An 18387-nucleotide genomic window follows, 5' to 3' on the forward strand; every position below is an offset into this window, starting at 1 on the left:
CCGGACGTCATATGACGGCGGCAGGATAATGCGCTCTGCGCGCCCCCTGGGCGCGCAGAGCGGCGATCGGTGATGCGCCGTGTCACTCTGACACACCGTATCTCCAATCACGGTAAAGATCCTAATGACGTAGGCTCTTTACCATGTGAACAGCTGTGTCCAATCACAGCTGGTCACTTAGTAAATAGGAAGTGCCATTGATCGGCTTTCCTCAGTTCGTGCCTGATAGGTAGAGAGCTGATCTGTGGCTCTCCTTCCTGACAGGGGGGGGGGGGTCTGTGCTGGTAATCAGAGCATTGATTACCAGTGCAGACCCTTGGGGGGGGGGGTGCCACTTTAACCACCAGGGATGCCCACCTATAACCCCAAGGATGCCCACCAGTGCCCTCCCCATCAGTGCTGCCCACCAGTGCCGTCTATCAGTGCCCATCAGTGCCACCTATCAGTGCCCATCAGTGCCCACTAATGCCGCCTATCAGTGCCCATTATTGCCCACCAGTGCCCATTATTGCCCACCAGTACTGCCTATCAGTGCCGTCTATCAGTGCCCATCAGTGCCACCTATCAGTGCCCATCAGTGCCACCTATCAGTGCCCATCAGTGCCCACCAATGCCGCCTATCAGTGCCCATCAGTGCCGCCTATCAGTGCCCACCAGTGCCCATTATTGCCCACCAGTGCTGCCTATCAGTGCCCATCATTGCCTTCATAAGTGCCCATCAATGCCGCCTATCAGTGCCCACCAATGCTGCCTATCAGTGCCCATCAGTGCCACCTATCAGTGCCCATCAGTGCCACCCATCAGTGCCCATATCAGTGCCCATCAATGCCGCCTATCAGTGCCGCCTATCAGTGCCCACCAATGCTGCATATCAGTACCCATCAGTGCTGCCTATCAGTGCTGCATATTAGTGACACCCCATCAGTGCCTCCTCCTCAGTGCCTGTCAGTGCGGCCTCATCAGTGCCTGTCAGTGCGGCCTCATCAGTGCAGGGAAAAACGTATCTATTTACAAAATTTTATAACATAAACAAAAAACATTTTTTTTTTTCGTTTTTCAAACCTTTTGGTCTTTTTTTATTTGTTTAGCAAAAAAGAAAAAAACCTTGCGGTGATCAAATACCACCAAAAGAAAGCTCTATTTGTGTGTGGGGGGGGGGGGGAATGACACAAATTTGGTTTGGGTACAGCGTTGCATGACCGCGCAATTGTCATTCAAAATGCAACAGCGCTAAAAGCTGAAAATTGGCCTGGGCAGGAAGGGGGTGAAAGTGCCCGGTATGGAAGTGGTTAAAATTCTATCAACGTTTATTCCTCTATTTGACGGGATTGTGTGGGCAATAATTCTAATAAAGAACAAGGTATACTGACAATTCTAAAAATTCTTTACATTTTATTTAGGTTGCATATAAAAACAAAAAGGGTCCCTGTGGGGCCTTTATCATAACATGTAAACATTTAGGCTCCGTTCACATGTAGGCATTTTGGGGCATTTTTGGGAAGTTTTTCTGCTCTAGGATCAGCTCTCAAAACGCCCAACAAGACAAATCCTATTCATTTCAATGGCCCCTGTTCACATCTGAGCGTTTTGACGCTGTGAGCAAAACGCCCAACGCTCAAAAAAGTGCATGAGCTTCTTTTTGGGCAGATTACAGGCGTTTTCCATTGGTCTCTATTCAATCTAAAAACGCCTGCACAAAAAATGCCTATAAAACGCTGTAAAAATTGCGGTAAAAAAAACGCGTGAAAAACGCTATGCTCAGGTGTGAATATAGCCTTATGCCTCGTACACACGCAACGATTATCGGCCGACCGATCGGCCATCTTTTGTCCAGTTGGTTGGAATGTGCCTAGACTGCACACAAATTTTCTCGGCCAACAAAAACCAACTTCAGAAGTAATGTCATGTGTTGGTTTACTTTCCGTGTGTTTTTTCTTCTCTGAGCATTCCCAGTCTTGCTCATCTGATTTTTGTCTGCTGAAATCTATGCTGACTGACGGAAAATCGGCCGTTCTGTTGACGGAGGACAAAAATTTTATAGTCTGCACACCAGATTTTTTTCGGCCGAAAAGTTGGAGTCGGTTGTCGGAAGCATCATACTAACAAGCCGAAAATCGGCCGATCGGACGTTGGCCGAAAATTCCCGGCCAATAATCGATGCGTGTGTACGGGGCTTTAGTTACAATGTGTCGTAAGCAGGGCTGGGACAAGGGGTGGGCAGGAGGGGTGGCTGCCCTGGGTGCAACGGTTTATTGTAGGGATATGGGTGCCCTGACCCTAACCTTAGGGGAGGGGTGCAGTTTGGCATCTTTGCCCTGGGCGTTGGATGACCGTGTCCCGGCACTAGTTGTACGGTTTTCTTTTTTTTCTGTCTGACATGTCACAAAATTACGCTTCATTAGGTACCGCAAACTATTGCTGTGCGGTGCAATGACATGCGATGCGGTGAGTTGCCCCATTAACCACTTAAGCCCCGGAAGATTTTACCCCCTTCCTGACCAGGGGGTATTTTGCGATTCGGCACTGCGTGACTTTAACGGACAATTGCGTGGTCGTGCGACGCTGTACCTAAACAAATTTGACGTCCTTTTTTTCCCACAAACAGAGCTTTCTTTTGGTGGTATTTGATCACCTGTGCGATTTTTTGATCATGCGCTATAAACAAAAAAAGAGCGACTATTTTGTAAAAATAACAATATTTTTCACATTTTTTTATATGAAATTCCCCCCCAAAAAAAAAGTAAAAATCCAAATTTTTTAACATTTTCGGCCAATTTGTTTTATGCTACATATGTTTGGTAAAAAAAAAATCGCAAAAAGCGTATTTTGATTGGTTTGCGCAAAAGTTATACTAACAAAGGGAAAGATTTTTGTCATTTTTGTTGTTTTTTTAACGCGTAATGGCGGCGATCGGCGATTTTTTTGCGGGACTGCGACATTGCGGCGGACAGATCGGACCCTTGACTGACATTTTTGACACTTTTGGGGTTACCAGTGACATTTCTACAGTAATCAGTGCTAAACATATGCACTGTTACTGTAAAAATACACTGGCAGTGAAGGGGTTAACTTTATTTGGGAGGGAGGGGCTGTGTGTGTCCCTAGGGGCGTGCTTTCTACTGTGATTGGCTGTGGCTTGAGGTGTAGTTACACTGATCAACGGTTCTACATAGTAGAACCGTATGATCAGTGTTTCTACACAAGCTGCCTGCCTTTCTCCCTCTCCCCCGCCGATCGCCGAGTGACCAGCGGACATCGGGTCCGCCGGTCACACGCGCGGTGGGGTCCGTGACCGCGTGGGAGCGCGCCGCCGCGCGCTCGCTCCCCAGACCCTCCCAGGCTAGTGACGTACCGGTACGTCACTCTGCCTGTGAGGGGCTGACCGCCGCCGTATATAGTCGTGCGGCGGTCGGCAAGTGGTTAAAAAATTCAAACATGCTACATCTGTATGCAGTGCACCGCACCTCAGTGCAGCGTTATGGTGTGAACAAGATTTTCAATGTGCCCTTGCTTTGAGACTTCGATAATCTATGCCAGGGGTCTTCAAACTACGGCCGTCCAGTTGTTCAGAAACTACAATTCCCATCATGCCTAGTCACGTCTGGGCATGTCAAAGTTTTGCAATGCCTCATGGGATGTGTAGTTCCGCAACAGCTGGAGGGCCGTAGTTTGAGGATCCCTGGTCTATGCAGATCAATGCAACTTTATTAATTTTATGTAAACAATTTCTTAAAGTGAAAAATTTAATTGAGTGCCCCCCCTCAACACTCCCACCTCCCTGCTGTACTTATCTCTGTGGGTGATGAGCGGTCAGTGACCACACAGCCAGTCCAGTGGGCCAGATATTCAAAAACTCCGCTCTTCTCCCTCTTCTGTCTACAGCGCTTCCAGAATGGCTCTGTGCTGGCATTGACCAATCAAAATTGCTTTGATCCGTCCTGAAAGTGCTGCAGAAAGAAGAGGGAGGAGCCTGCAATATGGGCTGCGTTGGCTTGACAGCTCATCACCCATAGAGGTAAGTAAAGCAGGGACCAGGAAGCGGGTGGGGCGAGTGTAGGACAGTGATGGTGAACTTTGGCACCCTAGATGTTTTGGAACTACATTTTCCATGATGCTCAGCTACACTGCAGTGTAGCTGAGCATCATGGGAAATGTAGTTCCAAAACATCTGGGGTGCCAAGGTTCGCCAGCACTATCGTAGGGGGTTTGATCACCATTTCTGTTTTCCCGAAAAGGTGAACTTCCAGTTTAAAGTGGAACTACACTGCTTATGAGCACTACAAACCAAAAACATAATTGAATTCATTTTTAACATTCAAAGCCAACTCCCTCCTCCATCCATGTCTCCATGCTATATTTTGCTGAGAAATCACTTTAAAAAACGCCCCTCTAGCATTTCTGTTCATGGCCATCTTGAGTAAGGGCAGATGATTCATGTAGCATTTATTTCCTGGAATCCATCTGCCCTTAGCTAAGGCATGCAGGCAGGCAGGAGGGTGTGCTTAGCTGGGAAAACCCCTCCTCCTTTCCTGATGCAATACATCATTGGCCTAGGCATAGAAAGCAGGAAGTAACTGAAGAAATGTAAAAAAAGTGTAAAGTAAGTAAATATGATAAACTTTCCTATCTATTTACTAATACTAAGATTGCAAATAGTTCATGTTGATTGAGAGAGTGAAGTTCCGCTTTAAAGGATAACTATGGACTCGTTCGCACTTGCAGCTGGGAGGTGGTAAAACTAGGGGATTGAACTACCATTTTATCACCCCCTGACTGCCCACCTTAACATAGCACTATAGCCAGAGGGGCCTAAACACATGGCTGGCTCAAAATGTATACCCCCCATGTCACATTCAGAGGGCGGCACCACTGCCAAAGGCAACCCACTAAAGTGAACAAGGCGACATTGCAATTGTGTGTAATATAAGGTGACCAGATTTTTAAAATGACATCCGAGGACATTTTTTTTAAATTTTTTTATTTGGCAAATGGCACAGGACTACTTAATACACAGAGTGCTGGGCACAGGACTACTTAATACACAGAGTGCTGGGTGCAGGACTACATAATACACAGAGTGCTGGGTGCAGGACTACTTAATACACAGAGCACTGGGAATAGGACTACTTAATTCACAGAAGGCTGGGTACAAGACTGCATAATACAGAGAGCGCTGGGCACAGGATTGTATAATACACAGAGTGCTGGGCACAGGACTGCATAATACACAGAGTGCTGGGCACAGGACTGCATAATACACAGAGTGCTGGGCACAGGACTGGATAATACACAGAGTGCTGGGCACTGGACTGCATAATACCCAGGGCGGTGGGTACAGGACTGCATAATACACAGAGCGCTGGGCACAGGATTGTATAATGCACAGAGCGCTGGGTACAGGACTGCATGATACACAGAGTGCTGGGCACAGGATTGTATAATACACAGAGTGCTGGGCACAGGACTGCATAATACACAGAGCGCTGGGTACAGGACTGCATGATACACAGAGTGCTGGGCACAGGATTGTATAATACACAGAGTGCTGGGTACAGGACTGCATAATACACAGAGTGCTGGGCACAGGACTGGATAATACACAGAGTGCTGGGCACTGGACTGCATAATACCCAGGGCGGTGGGTACAGGACTGCATAATACACAGAGCGCTGGGCACAGGATTGTATAATGCACAGAGCGCTGGGTACAGGACTGCATGATACACAGAGTGCTGGGCACAGGATTGTATAATACACAGAGTGCTGGGCACAGGACTGCATAATACACAGAGCGCTGGGTACAGGACTGCATGATACACAGAGTGCTGGGCACAGGATTGTATAATACACAGAGTGCTGGGCACAGGACTGCATAATACACAGAGTGCTGGGCACAGGACTGGATAATACACAGAGTGCTGGGCACTGGACTGCATAATACCCAGGGCGGTGGGTACAGGACTGCATAATACACAGAGCGCTGGGCACAGGATTGTATAATGCACAGAGCGCTGGACACAGGACTACATAATACGCAGAGCACTGGGAATAGGACTACTTAATTCACAGAACGCTGGGTACAAGACTGCATAATACACAGAGCGCTGGGTACAGGACTGCATAATACACAGAGCGCTGTGTACAGGACTGCATAATACACAGACTACTGGGCGCAGGACTACATAATATACAGAGAGACATTGGCATTTGAGCCACCAGGCTGTTTCTCAGCCAGCATGGGATGCCCTGTCTACTGTATTCTGGCCCTTAATCTGGTGACAAAACCGGGGACAGGCTTGGTTCAGGGACAGTGTCCTCAGTCTGGAAACTGTCCCCGGAAACTGGGGACCTCTGGTCACCTTAGTGTAATACACACCGTTGCGTAGCACTGCTGCTGCCTTTCAGGGATTAAAACAGACAACATATCACCTCCCAGCTGCCTCCTGAAAAGCAATCTACTCTAGATTACTTTTGAGGATGGTGAAAACCACCACAAGTGTGAACGAGCCCTAAAGGCAGAACTTTTTTTATTTGGACAGAGTGGATTGGGATTAGAAAACCTGTCAAGTTTATATTGCAGTCTGTGTCCCTATCTATTTGTCCTTGTGACTATTATCACTGAGATTAAACGTGAAAGAAAATCCCAAATTTTGAGTTGTCACCAGAACAGGAAAACAAGGGAAATCTTTGAATGGGGACACTAGTTCTCAGAACATTTCCTTCACATTCCTCTCACTTCCTGTGGTGCCTATGAGACAGAAAGTGAAGGGAAATCTCCCCAATGGAATACAGATGTAAAAAAAAAATAGAACTGACAGAGTTATAACCCTCCCTTCCTCAACCCAAAGTGAAAAAAGTTTTGGCTTTAGTTCTGCTTTAATCTTTGTAACTTTTAATTATTGCAGAGATGCTGATCAATTTTAATGGTTTCCTGTGTGTTTCTCCCCCCTCCCTCTCTGTTTCAGTCTTGCTTTTCTAGGAAAGCTTCATGTAGCCTAGATGTCTCTGTCCGAGTCCCCATTCAGTTGCCTTGGTCTTCATTTCCTTTTCTCTCTGAGCTCAGCTCTGCTTTTCCCTTCTTACTGGTTTATCGATCGTCTTTTGTCCTGTGCGGTTTTTACCAGCGTAGAACGCTACCACCGCCCAGGCCTTAGGTTCCTCTGCTTGGTCCTTGGGGTCCCATTGTTCTTCCTTCTCTTCATTCTTTCTCTACCACTAGGTTTTTTTGGTTTCCTGTTTTGGGCTCCTTTGCAGAAGCTTCGCCGTCCCTTCTCCTATCAGAACTCTGTAAGAACTAGTGATGTCCCGGAGAAGATACTTGAAGGTGACTGCTCCTTCATCTTCATCAGCGCCAACCTCTGCCTTCTGCCCGATGGCTTGGCACGTTTCAGTAACCTGCACCACACACAACGTCGCAGTCTTGCCATTTCCCGGCTCCTGTGTTCCCCCTCCGAGCCTACCAAGAATAGCTGTGAAGACACGGTGCCAATCTGTAGCACAGAAGATGTCCTGCCGATGATCGAAATACCTTACAAGACAAAGAATGACTCAAGCGCAGAAGGAGATGTTCCATTCGAAGTGTCCGTCGTCTTCCCCCAAAATGCCGACTTTGTGTGCCTGCAGGAAGTGTTCGATGGACGAGCTTCACGTAAACTACGCCATTGCCTTGGGTCAACCTTTCCTCACATTTTGTATGATATTGGGCCTTCAGGACCTCATGGCTGTGGTTTTAGGTTCTTCAGGAGTGGCTTGTTCCTGGCCAGTCGGCACCCGTTCATGGCGGCCAAATATTATTTCTACCCGAATGCACGTGGGGAGGATGCCCTGGCTTCCAAAGGTCTTCTCTGTGTCAAGGTAAACTCACATTGTGTAGGTGTGTGATTCCTAAAGAACTTTTTAGTTAGGTTCAGCCATCATCCCGGGTAAAATTTTGCATATGGGGTTGGTGCCTCAGTTCAAAATTGGGACTTTATGGGCTTAATATGTGAATTCATAGAAAGTATTCATTTTTTACTTAAAAGATAATAATTTATTATATGTTTGCCATATAATATAACAAGAATATAACAATATTCAATAGAGTATTCAGAGAATTCATATATATTATATATACTGTGTGGGTTACAGACCCATAGGTGATTGTGAGTAGGAAAGAAAGATAGGAAGTAGTGACAATGTGCTTAGGGTGACAATCACTAGCTCTCTATTGTTCCACGCTTGGGTGAAGCGTCGGATCCATAGGGAGGATGTTTCAAGGTCCTACGCGTTTCGGCCGTTAGGCCTTTATCAAGGGAGGTGTGTCACCACATCTGGAATATAGTAAATGGAATATTTGAGTATGTATTATTTGAGCCAATCGGAATATTTTTCCTTTGGTCATATAATGAAAAAGACGTACTTTGTTAGGAAAAAAGGATTCTGCCTCTGGTTTCTGTCTCAGGTCCTTATCTTATCACATATGAATCGTGTAGTCACTGCTGCTAGAGTATAATTATGAAAGGTGTAAGTTTATTTTCAAGATATGTGTTTTAATAAATTTTAATCTGTTTAGGTACTCACTTGGTTAATTCATATATTTCTTTTAGCCAGGGAGCATATAATAATGTCCTTGTTCTGATCCAATCTGGATTAAAATGTGAATATGTTTAATATTTTGATAATATAATTGTTTTGGCATTTTGTATCTTTGATTTTTACTTACTTGTATTTCCAAAAAGAATCACTAGGTGGCACTGTGGTGTTTAGAAGGTCCCCTCCTATTCTATCTGTATAGATAGAAGGGGGAAAGTATAAATATATTTGTATGTATTTTAAGAACCATCAATGCTTAAGATAGCATTGTGGTTACTTACATTTTCTTGCAGTGTTTTCCAAAAGGGGTTTTTCTGGAGCAGCAGGTCCGGGCGTCCTCACTCTCCCTCAGGTCCGAGGGAAGTGGCGCCCTATTTGATTCCCGGCCTATTTATGTCCCGCCGTGCGCATGCGCAGATAGGCGCAATGACGTTGCTTCCGGGTTTCACTTGTATGACGCGGCGCGGGTGCGCGCGCATCCTGTCACAAGATTTGCGGGTCTGATCTCAGAGCGGCCGCCGACACAGGAGAGAAAGCTAAACCCTGGAGAGGGATTTGGCAGTTGGATGGAGTATACTGCTAGCCTCTTGTAGCCCCGATTATTAGTAATATCGGGGTTACCTGTGCCGGATGTGATCGATAAGGAGTCGGAGATTTTCCAGAGTGTCTAAATTTTCTAAACAAGGACGTGATACAATATTTTGATAAGTGCAATATGGTATCTTAAATATATAAATAAATAAATAATAAACAGTTTTTTACAACTTTTTTTTGGACAAATCCGAGGATTGTCTTAACAGTAGAACATATATTTGTTTTTTTACACAGCAATTAGATATTTAAGACAGATCAGTATTGGATCAATTAGGGGGGCCTGGTATGGCATCGATGTGGGGCCCAGATTTTGGTTGGGTATTGTGTGCGTCCATGGGGGTCCAATTTTAGGGTGGGAGGTAGTCAGATTTTTTGTGATTTTTTATATATAATTGTTAGGTTGAGGGGAGTGGTTTAGTGGGGTTTTTTTCCTTTATTAATCTGTTTTGCCCCAAAGGCGTAGTGTACCTTATGGAGTGCGAATGCGGCAGCTTTTATGTCGGCAAAACGCGACAAGAATTTGGCCTCAGGGTGAACCAACACATGCATAGCATGCAAATAAGTAATTTTTACCTTCCATTAGGCCGTCATGTGGCAAATATCCACAAAAATAGGATGCCAAAGGTGACTTTTTCTACATTAGATAGAATACACATTCCAGTAAGAGGGGGGGACTGGAATAAGACCCTCCTCCAGATGGAATTAAGATGGATCAAAAAATTGAACGCCGCTCAACCACCAGGATTAAACGAAAATACAAGCTATCGCCCATTCCTGGAAGGATTCTCATCGGGCAAAACAGATTAATAAAGGAAAAAAACCCCACGAAACCACTCCCCTCAACCTAACAATTATATATAAAAAATCACAAAAAATCTGACTACCTCCCACCCTAAAATTGGACCCCCATGGACGCACACAATACCCAACCAAAATCTGGGCCCCACATCGATGCCATACCAGGCCCCCCTAATTGATCCAATACTGATCTGTCTTAAATATCTAATTGCTGTGTAAAAAAACAAATATATGTACTACTGTTAAGACAATCCTCGGATTTGTCCAAAAAAAAGTTGTAAAAAACTGTTTATTATTTATTTATTTATATATTTAAGATACCATATTGCACTTATCAAAATATTGTATCACGTCCTTGTTTAGAAAATTTAGACACTCTGGAAAATCTCCGACTCCTTATCGATCACATCCGGCACAGGTAACCCCGATATTACTAATAATCGGGGCTACAAGAGGCTAGCAGTATACTCCATCCAACTGCCAAATCCCTCTCCAGGGTTTAGCTTTCTCTCCTGTGTCGGCGGCCGCTCTGAGATCAGACCCGCAAATCTTGTGACAGGATGCGCGCGCACCCGCGCCGCGTCATACAAGTGAAACCCGGAAGCAACGTCATTGCGCCTATCTGCGCATGCGCACGGCGGGACATAAATAGGCCGGGAATCAAATAGGGCGCCACTTCCCTCGGACCTGAGGGAGAGTGAGGACGCCCGGACCTGCTGCTCCAGAAAAACCCCTTTTGGAAAACACTGCAAGAAAATGTAAGTAACCACAATGCTATCTTAAGCATTGATGGTTCTTAAAATACATACAAATATATTTATACTTTCCCCCTTCTATCTATACAGATAGAATAGGAGGGGACCTTCTAAACACCACAGTGCCACCTAGTGATTCTTTTTGGAAATACAAGTAAGTAAAAATCAAAGATACAAAATGCCAAAACAATTATATTATCAAAATATTAAACATATTCACATTTTAATCCAGATTGGATCAGAACAAGGACATTATTATATGCTCCCTGGCTAAAAGAAATATATGAATTAACCAAGTGAGTACCTAAACAGATTAAAATTTATTAAAACACATATCTTGAAAATAAACTTACACCTTTCATAATTATACTCTAGCAGCAGTGACTACACGATTCATATGTGATAAGATAAGGACCTGAGACAGAAACCAGAGGCAGAATCCTTTTTTCCTAACAAAGTACGTCTTTTTCATTATATGACCAAAGGAAAAATATTCCGATTGGCTCAAATAATACATACTCAAATATTCCATTTACTATATTCCAGATGTGGTGACACACCTCCCTTGATAAAGGCCTAACGGCCGAAACGCGTAGGACCTTGAAACATCCTCCCTATGGATCCGACGCTTCACCCAAGCGTGGAACAATAGAGAGCTAGTGATTGTCACCCTAAGCACATTGTCACTACTTCCTATCTTTCTTTCCTACTCACAATCACCTATGGGTCTGTAACCCACACAGTATATATAATATATATGAATTCTCTGAATACTCTATTGAATATTGTTATATTCTTGTTATATTATATGGCAAACATATAATAAATTATTATCTTTTAAGTTAAAAATGAATACTTTCTATGAATTCACATATTAAGCCCATAAAGTCCCAATTTTGAACTGAGGCACCAACCCCATATGCAAAAAGGTAAACTCACATAATAGAACCTAAAATGGAGTGAAGTGTTATATGAACAGATAATGTGTTCTTAGAGTTATGAGACCACCTAGAGCAGTGATGGGGAACCTTGGCACCCCAGATGTTTTGGAACTACATTTCCCATGATGCTCAACTTCACTGCAGAGTGCGTGAGCATCATGGGAAATGTAGTTCCTAAACATCTGGGGTGCCAAGGTTCGCCTTCGCTGACCTAGAGTATCTATATTTGGAATATTTTCATGGTAGTCTGCAGAGTTGTATAAAGTACTCGAAACCCATACTTGAGTAAAAGTTCAAGTGCTCAATCAAAAAGTGACTTGAGTAGAAGTACTAAAGTATTCAACATTTTTTTGTACTTAAGTATTGCAAGTAGTTTTTTTTTTAAATTTTGCTACTCAAGTACTGAAAGTAAAAGTACCAATAGTTTTGAAAAAAAAAATTGCTACTCAAGTACTGAAAGTAAAAGTACAAGCGCTGTGTTATGTAGTTATTAAAGAAAGAAGTCAAAAGTTTGAACATCATATTGTTTTTTATTATTTCAAATGCAGCTTTTATTTATACATACAGTAGCTTTTATTTTCGTATACGCTGATAATACACATGTTTTGAACTTCATGAAACCTGCCATCTACTGTTCTGGCAGTGGTAATTTTTATAATAGTAACGAGTAACTATGCAGCACAAAAAAAAAAAAATATCGGAGTAGAAGTATTGAAATCATTGAAAAAATGTAGTGAAGTAAAAGTGGAAGTAGGAGAAAAAAATTCTACTCTAGGAAAGTACAGATACCACCTTTCGGTACTTAACCACTTAAGCCCCGGAAGATTTTACCCCCTTCCTGACCAGGGCCTATTTTGCGATTCAGCACTGCGTGACTTTAACGGACAATTGCGCGGTCGTGCGATGCTGTACCTAAACGAATTTGACGTCCTTTTTTTTCCCACAAACAGAGCTTTCTTTTGGTGGTATTTGATCACCTGTGCGATTCTTACTTTTTGCGCTATAAACAAAAAAAGAGCGTCAATTTTGCAAAAATAACAATATTTTTCACATTTTTTTATATGAAATTCCCCCAAAAAAATGTAAAAATCAAATTTTTTTAACATTTTCGGCCAATTTGTTTTATGCTACATATGTTTGGTAAAAAAAAATCGCAAAAAGCGTATTTTGATTGGTTTGCGCAAAAGTTATCGCGTTTACTAACAAAGGGAAAGATTTTTGTCATTTTTGTTGTTTTTTTTAACGCGTAATGGCGGCGATCTGCGATTTTTTTTTTGCGGTACTGCAACATTGCGGCGGACAGATCGGACCCTTGACTGACATTTTTGACACTTTTGGTGTTACCAGTGACATTACTACAGTAATCAGTGCTATACATATGCACTGTTACTGTAAAAATGACACTGGCAGGGAAGGGGTTAACTTTTTTTTTTGAGAGCGAGGGGTTGTGTTTGTCCCTAGGGGCGTGCTTCTAACTGTGATTGGCTGTGGCTTGAGCTGTAGGAACAGTGATTAACGGTCCTACATAGTAGAAACGTATGATCACTGTTCATACACAGAGGAGAATGACAGGCGGCTTGTTTACATTAGTCGCCTGCCTTTCTCCCGCTCCACCGACGATCGCGAGTGACCGGCGGACGATCGGGTCTGCCGTTCACATGCGCGGGGGGGGGGGGGTCCGTGACCGTGCGGGAGCGCGCCTCCGGCGGCGCGCGCTTACTCCCTTGACCCTCACAGGCTAGCGACGTAGACCTACGTCACTTTGCCTGTGAGGGGCTGACTGCCGCAGTAAATATACTGTGGGTAGTCGGCAAGCGGTTAAGTACAGTAGTGAAGTAGTTCTACTTAGTTACTATGCATCTCTGGTAGTCTGTACTTCCATCTACCTTTATCCTCATAAGTTTTTTTTTTTTTTTAAAGTGCGAGTACTTGGTTTAATAATCTCACACTCATTTAAACTAGGACAAACTTTCTCAACAAGGGTTCCATGAAACCTAAAGCTGGGTGTACACACGTTCATTTTTTTTTTTTTTCAACCAGCAGGTTGAAAAGAAAAAAACTGACAGATTCCCAGCATGAGCACAATGTTGCGTGATGCAGGGATCTCTCTCACTGTGCTATTGTATTCTGACAGGAGGACTCCCTGCCAGAATACAATGATCAGTGCTTGCAGCTATTGGCTGCGAGCAATGATTGAATGCTGGTTTTCCAGCGTGACTGTTCAGCAGAAACTCGTTGTTAGACCGGCTTCTGTTGAACAGACAATGGTGCACATGTACCAAAAGTTGGGTCGGTTCCTGCTGAACCAGCCAACTTTTCGTGTGTTTTTACTGGGCCTTAGGGTTCTTCTTGATGTTGCAAAGGGTTTCTTGAGCAGTAAGCCGAGTGATCTCTTTCATAGCCATCAATGTAGAGCACTGGCCACCAATGTAAGAGAGCATTATACTGTCTGGTGGTAGGTATAGTTCTGCCTATGTTGGTGGTCATAGTAGCACCTCCTTATATTGGTCAGTTTAATGACCCTTTACATTCCCAAAGTAATGAGACACTACACTGACCACCAGTGTAAGGGAGATCTACACCGGCTACCAATGTAAGGAGACCATATACCGACCACTCATTTATGAAGAGAATACTCAGACTACCAAGGTAAGTAGACCACACACTAACCACCAATGAAAGTTGACAGTACACTGGCTGCCAATGTAAGGAGATACTACACCGACCACCAATGTAAGGAGACACTACACAGATCACCAATGTAAGGAGACACTACACAGATCACCAATGTAAGGAGACACTACACAGATCACCAATGTAAGGAGACACTACACAGATCGCCAATGTAAGCAGATGTAACACTAGCTACCAGTGTATGTGGGCACTAAACCACCAATATAAGGAGTTGCTACTCTGACCACAAACATGTGGAGCACTTCACTGACCACTTCTATAAGGAGCTCTACACCGACCACACAAATGTAAGGAGACCCTATATTGACCATCAATAAAAACAGACCCTACACCGACCACCAATGTAAACAGACCCTACAACGACCGCCAATGTATGGAGACCCTACATTGACCGCCAATGTATGGAGACCCTACAATGACCACCAATGTATGGAGAGCCTACAATGACCACCAATGTATGGAGACCCTACATTGACCACCAATGTATAAAGACCCTACATTGACCACCAATATATAGTGACCCTACATTGACCACCAATGTAAGGAGACCCTACACTGACCACCAATGTAAGGAGACCCTACATTGACCACCAATGTAAGGAGACCCTAAATTGACCGCCAATGTAAGGAGACCCTACATTGACCACCAATGTAAAGAGACCCTACACTGGCCGCCAATGTGAGGAGACCCTACACTGGTCTCCAATGTGAGGACACCCTACACTGGTCACCAGTGTACGGAGACCCTACGCTGGTCGCCAGTGTAAAGAGACCCTACGCTGGTCGCCAGTGTAAGGAGACCCTACGCTGGTCGCCAGTGTAAGGAGACCCTACGCTGGTGGCCAGTGTAAGGAGACCCTACGCTGGTGGCCAGTGTAAGGAGACCCTACGCTGGTGGCCAGTGTAAGGAGACCCTACGCTGGTGGCCAGTGTAAGGAGACCCTACGCTGGTGGCCAATGTAAGGAGACCCTACGCTGGTCGCCAGTGTAAGGAGACCCTACGCTGGTCGCCAGTGTAAGGAGACCCTACGCTGGTTGCCAGTGTAAGGAGACCCTACGCTGGTCGCCAATTTAAGGAGACCCTCTACGCTGGTCTTCAATGTGAGGAGACCCTGCGCTGGTGGCCAATGTAAGGAGATCCTGCGCTGGTGGCCAATGTAAGGAGACCCTGCGCTGGTGGCCAATGTAAGGAGACCCTGCGCTGGTGGCCAATGTAAGGAGACCCTGCGCTGGTGGCCAATGTAAGGAATCCCTGCACTGACCACCAATGTAAGGGGGCTTTAAAATTTTCACATTTTTTTTCTCTAACCGTCATTAATTATGATGATTTTTTTTTTTTTTTTACTACAACTATTTTTTATTTATTTTTGTATAACTGGGAGGTACTAAATAATATTTACAAGTTAGTGATCTCTGTATAGTTCATAAGCTGTGGATTTGTAGCAGGAATTCTTCTGAGCCTAGAAAATAACTTTAATGATTTCTCAGGGATGAAAAAGATTGAGAGAGGCTGGCCCAGAAGGGTCTGTGTTTTTCCAAGTAAAAACAAATTATTATTGGATAAAGGGAGACCTAGAAATATTTTAAGAGTGTTCGGATTCTATAAGTCCCCTATATCTCATAATACACAAAGGTCTGTGTTTCATACAGGTACAGTGCCTTGCAAAAGTATTTGGCCCCCTTGAACTTTGCGACCTTTTGCCACATTTCAGGCTTCAAACATAAAGATATAAAACTGTAATTTTTTGTGAAGAATCAACAACAAGTGGGACACAATCATGAAGTGGAACGAAATTTATTGGATATTTCAAACTTTTTTAACAAATAAAAAACTGAAAAATTGGGCGTGCAAAATTATTCAGCCCCCCTAAGTTAATACTTTGTAGCGCCACCTTTTGCTGTGATTACAGCTGTAAGTCCCTTGGGGTATGTCTCTATCAGTTTTGCACATCGAGAGACTGAAATTTTTGCCCATTCCTCCTTGCAAAACAGCTCGAGCTCAGTGAGGTTGGATGGAGAGCGTTTGTGAACAGCAGTTTTCAGTTCTTTCCACAGATTCTCGATTGGATTCAGGTCTGGACTTTGACTTGGCCATTCTAACACCTGGATATGTTTATTTGTGAACCATTCCATTGTAGATTTTGCTTTATGTTTTGGATCATTGTCTTTTGGAAGACAAATCTCCATCCCAGTCTCAGGTCTTTTGCAGACTCCATCAGGTTTTCTTCCAGAATGGTCCTGTATTTGGCTCCATCCATCTTCCCATCAATTTTAACCATCTTCCCTGTCCCTGCTGAAGAAAAGCAGGCCTAAACCATGATGCTGCCACCACCATGTTTGACAGTGGGGATGGTGTGTTCAGGGTGATGAGCTGTGTTGATTTTACGCCAAACATAACGTTTCGCATTGTTGCCAAAATGTTCGATTTTTGGTTTCATCTGACCAGAGCACCTTCTTCGAAATGTTTGGTGTGTCTCCCAGGTGGCTTGTGGCAAACTTTAAATGACACTTTTTATGGATATTTTTAAGAAATGGCTTTCTTCTTGCCACTCTTCCATAAAGGCCAGATTTGTGCAGTATACGACTGATTGTTGTCCTATGGACAGAGTCTCCCACCTCAGCTGTAGATCTCTGCAGGTAATCCAGAGTGATCATGGGCCTCTTGGCTGCATCGCTGATCAGTCTTCTCCTTGTATGAGCTGAAAGTTTAGAGGGACGGCCAGGTCGTCGTAGATTTGCAGTGGTCTGATACTCCTTCCATTTCAATATTATCGCTTGCACAGTGCTCCTTGGGATGTTTAAAGCTTGGGAAATCTTTTTGTATCCAAATCCGGCTTTAAACTTCTCCACAACAGTATTTCGGACCTGCCTAGTGTGTTCCTTGTATTTCATGATGCTCTCTGCGCTTTAAACGGACCTCTGAGACTATCACAGTGCAGGTGCATTTATATGGAGACTTGATTACACACAGGTGGATTCTATTTATCATCATTAGTCATTTAGGTCAACATTGGATCATTCAGAGATCCTCACTGAACTTCAGGAGAGAGTTTGCTGCACTGAAAGCAAAGGGGCTGAATAATTTTGCACGTCCAATTTTTCAGTTTTTTATTTGTTAACAAAGTTTGAAATATCCAATAAATGTCGTTCCACTTCATGATTGTGTCCCACTTGTTGTTGATTCTTCACAAAAAATTACAGTTTTATATCTTTATGTTTGAAGCCTGAAATGTGGCAAAAGGTCGCAAAGTTCAAGGGGGCCGAATACTTTCGCAAGGCACTGTATATTTGGTACTGAAAAATTAGAGTAGTTCCAGTCTATAATACACAGAATACTGATTAGTCTCGTCGAGTCTGGCCTGTGTTATATCTTCTCTCTGAGATACACCAAGGGGACTTTGGTTCTTCTAATCTTCAATTTTTTAATCCTTTTTTCATACAGGTTTACATTGGAATGACGAAACAAAAGCAAAAAATTGTGGGATATATAAATTGCACGCATTTACATGCGCCAGAGAGTAAGTAGATTCTAGATAATCCGGGTGGTGGCTAATTATACACTGGAAAATCAAGGCTGTGGGCAGGAGCATACCTTGAAGCTTGTGGGCTCCAATGTAAAAGTTCACCTGGGCCCCCCCACTACCATCTGCTGCTTCCACCGCACAGTAAGATACTCAGTTGCTGCCAGCTGCAGGTGCACACAAATTGGGGGCAGGCAGGCCACACTCGGCTGTCAGGTCAAACTGGTGGGCTTGTATATAAAAAAATTCTGGGCCCAGCTTGGGGTGGGCAGGCCCTCAGATTCACTTACAAGCCCATCGCTTTCACCCAGGAGCCCAGAGTGTGGCCTGCCTGCCCCCTCCTTGCGTGCACATGCATGGTTGAGCAGGGCAGGGAGAAGCTGTACTGGGCTGGACGCAGTGGTGTATTTTGGTTTTATGCTGCCCTAGGCAAGACTAAAATTGAGCTCCCTCCCTCCTCCTCCTATGTAAATTTGCCCCACTCCTTTTTTAACGGATTTGACTCCCTGAAGGA

The 18387-nt window shown here is 44.1% G+C and overlaps 1 protein-coding gene across 1 annotated transcript in view; it reads left to right on the forward strand.

Annotated features, from left to right (window-relative positions):
• The window catches only part of LOC309547096 (sphingomyelin phosphodiesterase 5-like), a 47922-nt gene that overhangs the window by 4466 nt on the left and 25069 nt on the right, over positions 1-18387 (forward strand). Inside the window, exons 2-3 of the mRNA XM_082246885.1 lie at positions 6965-7853; positions 17795-17870. Of these exons, the coding sequence (XP_082103011.1) occupies positions 6999-7853; positions 17795-17870 (931 nt within the window). The 5' untranslated portion in view covers positions 6965-6998. The remainder of the gene's footprint in view (positions 1-6964; positions 7854-17794; positions 17871-18387) is intronic.

The sequence above is a fragment of the Pelophylax lessonae genome (assembly GCF_965119305.1).
Source record: "Pelophylax lessonae genome assembly, chromosome: 2".
In the NCBI taxonomy this organism is placed as follows: domain Eukaryota; kingdom Metazoa; phylum Chordata; class Amphibia; order Anura; family Ranidae; genus Pelophylax; species Pelophylax lessonae.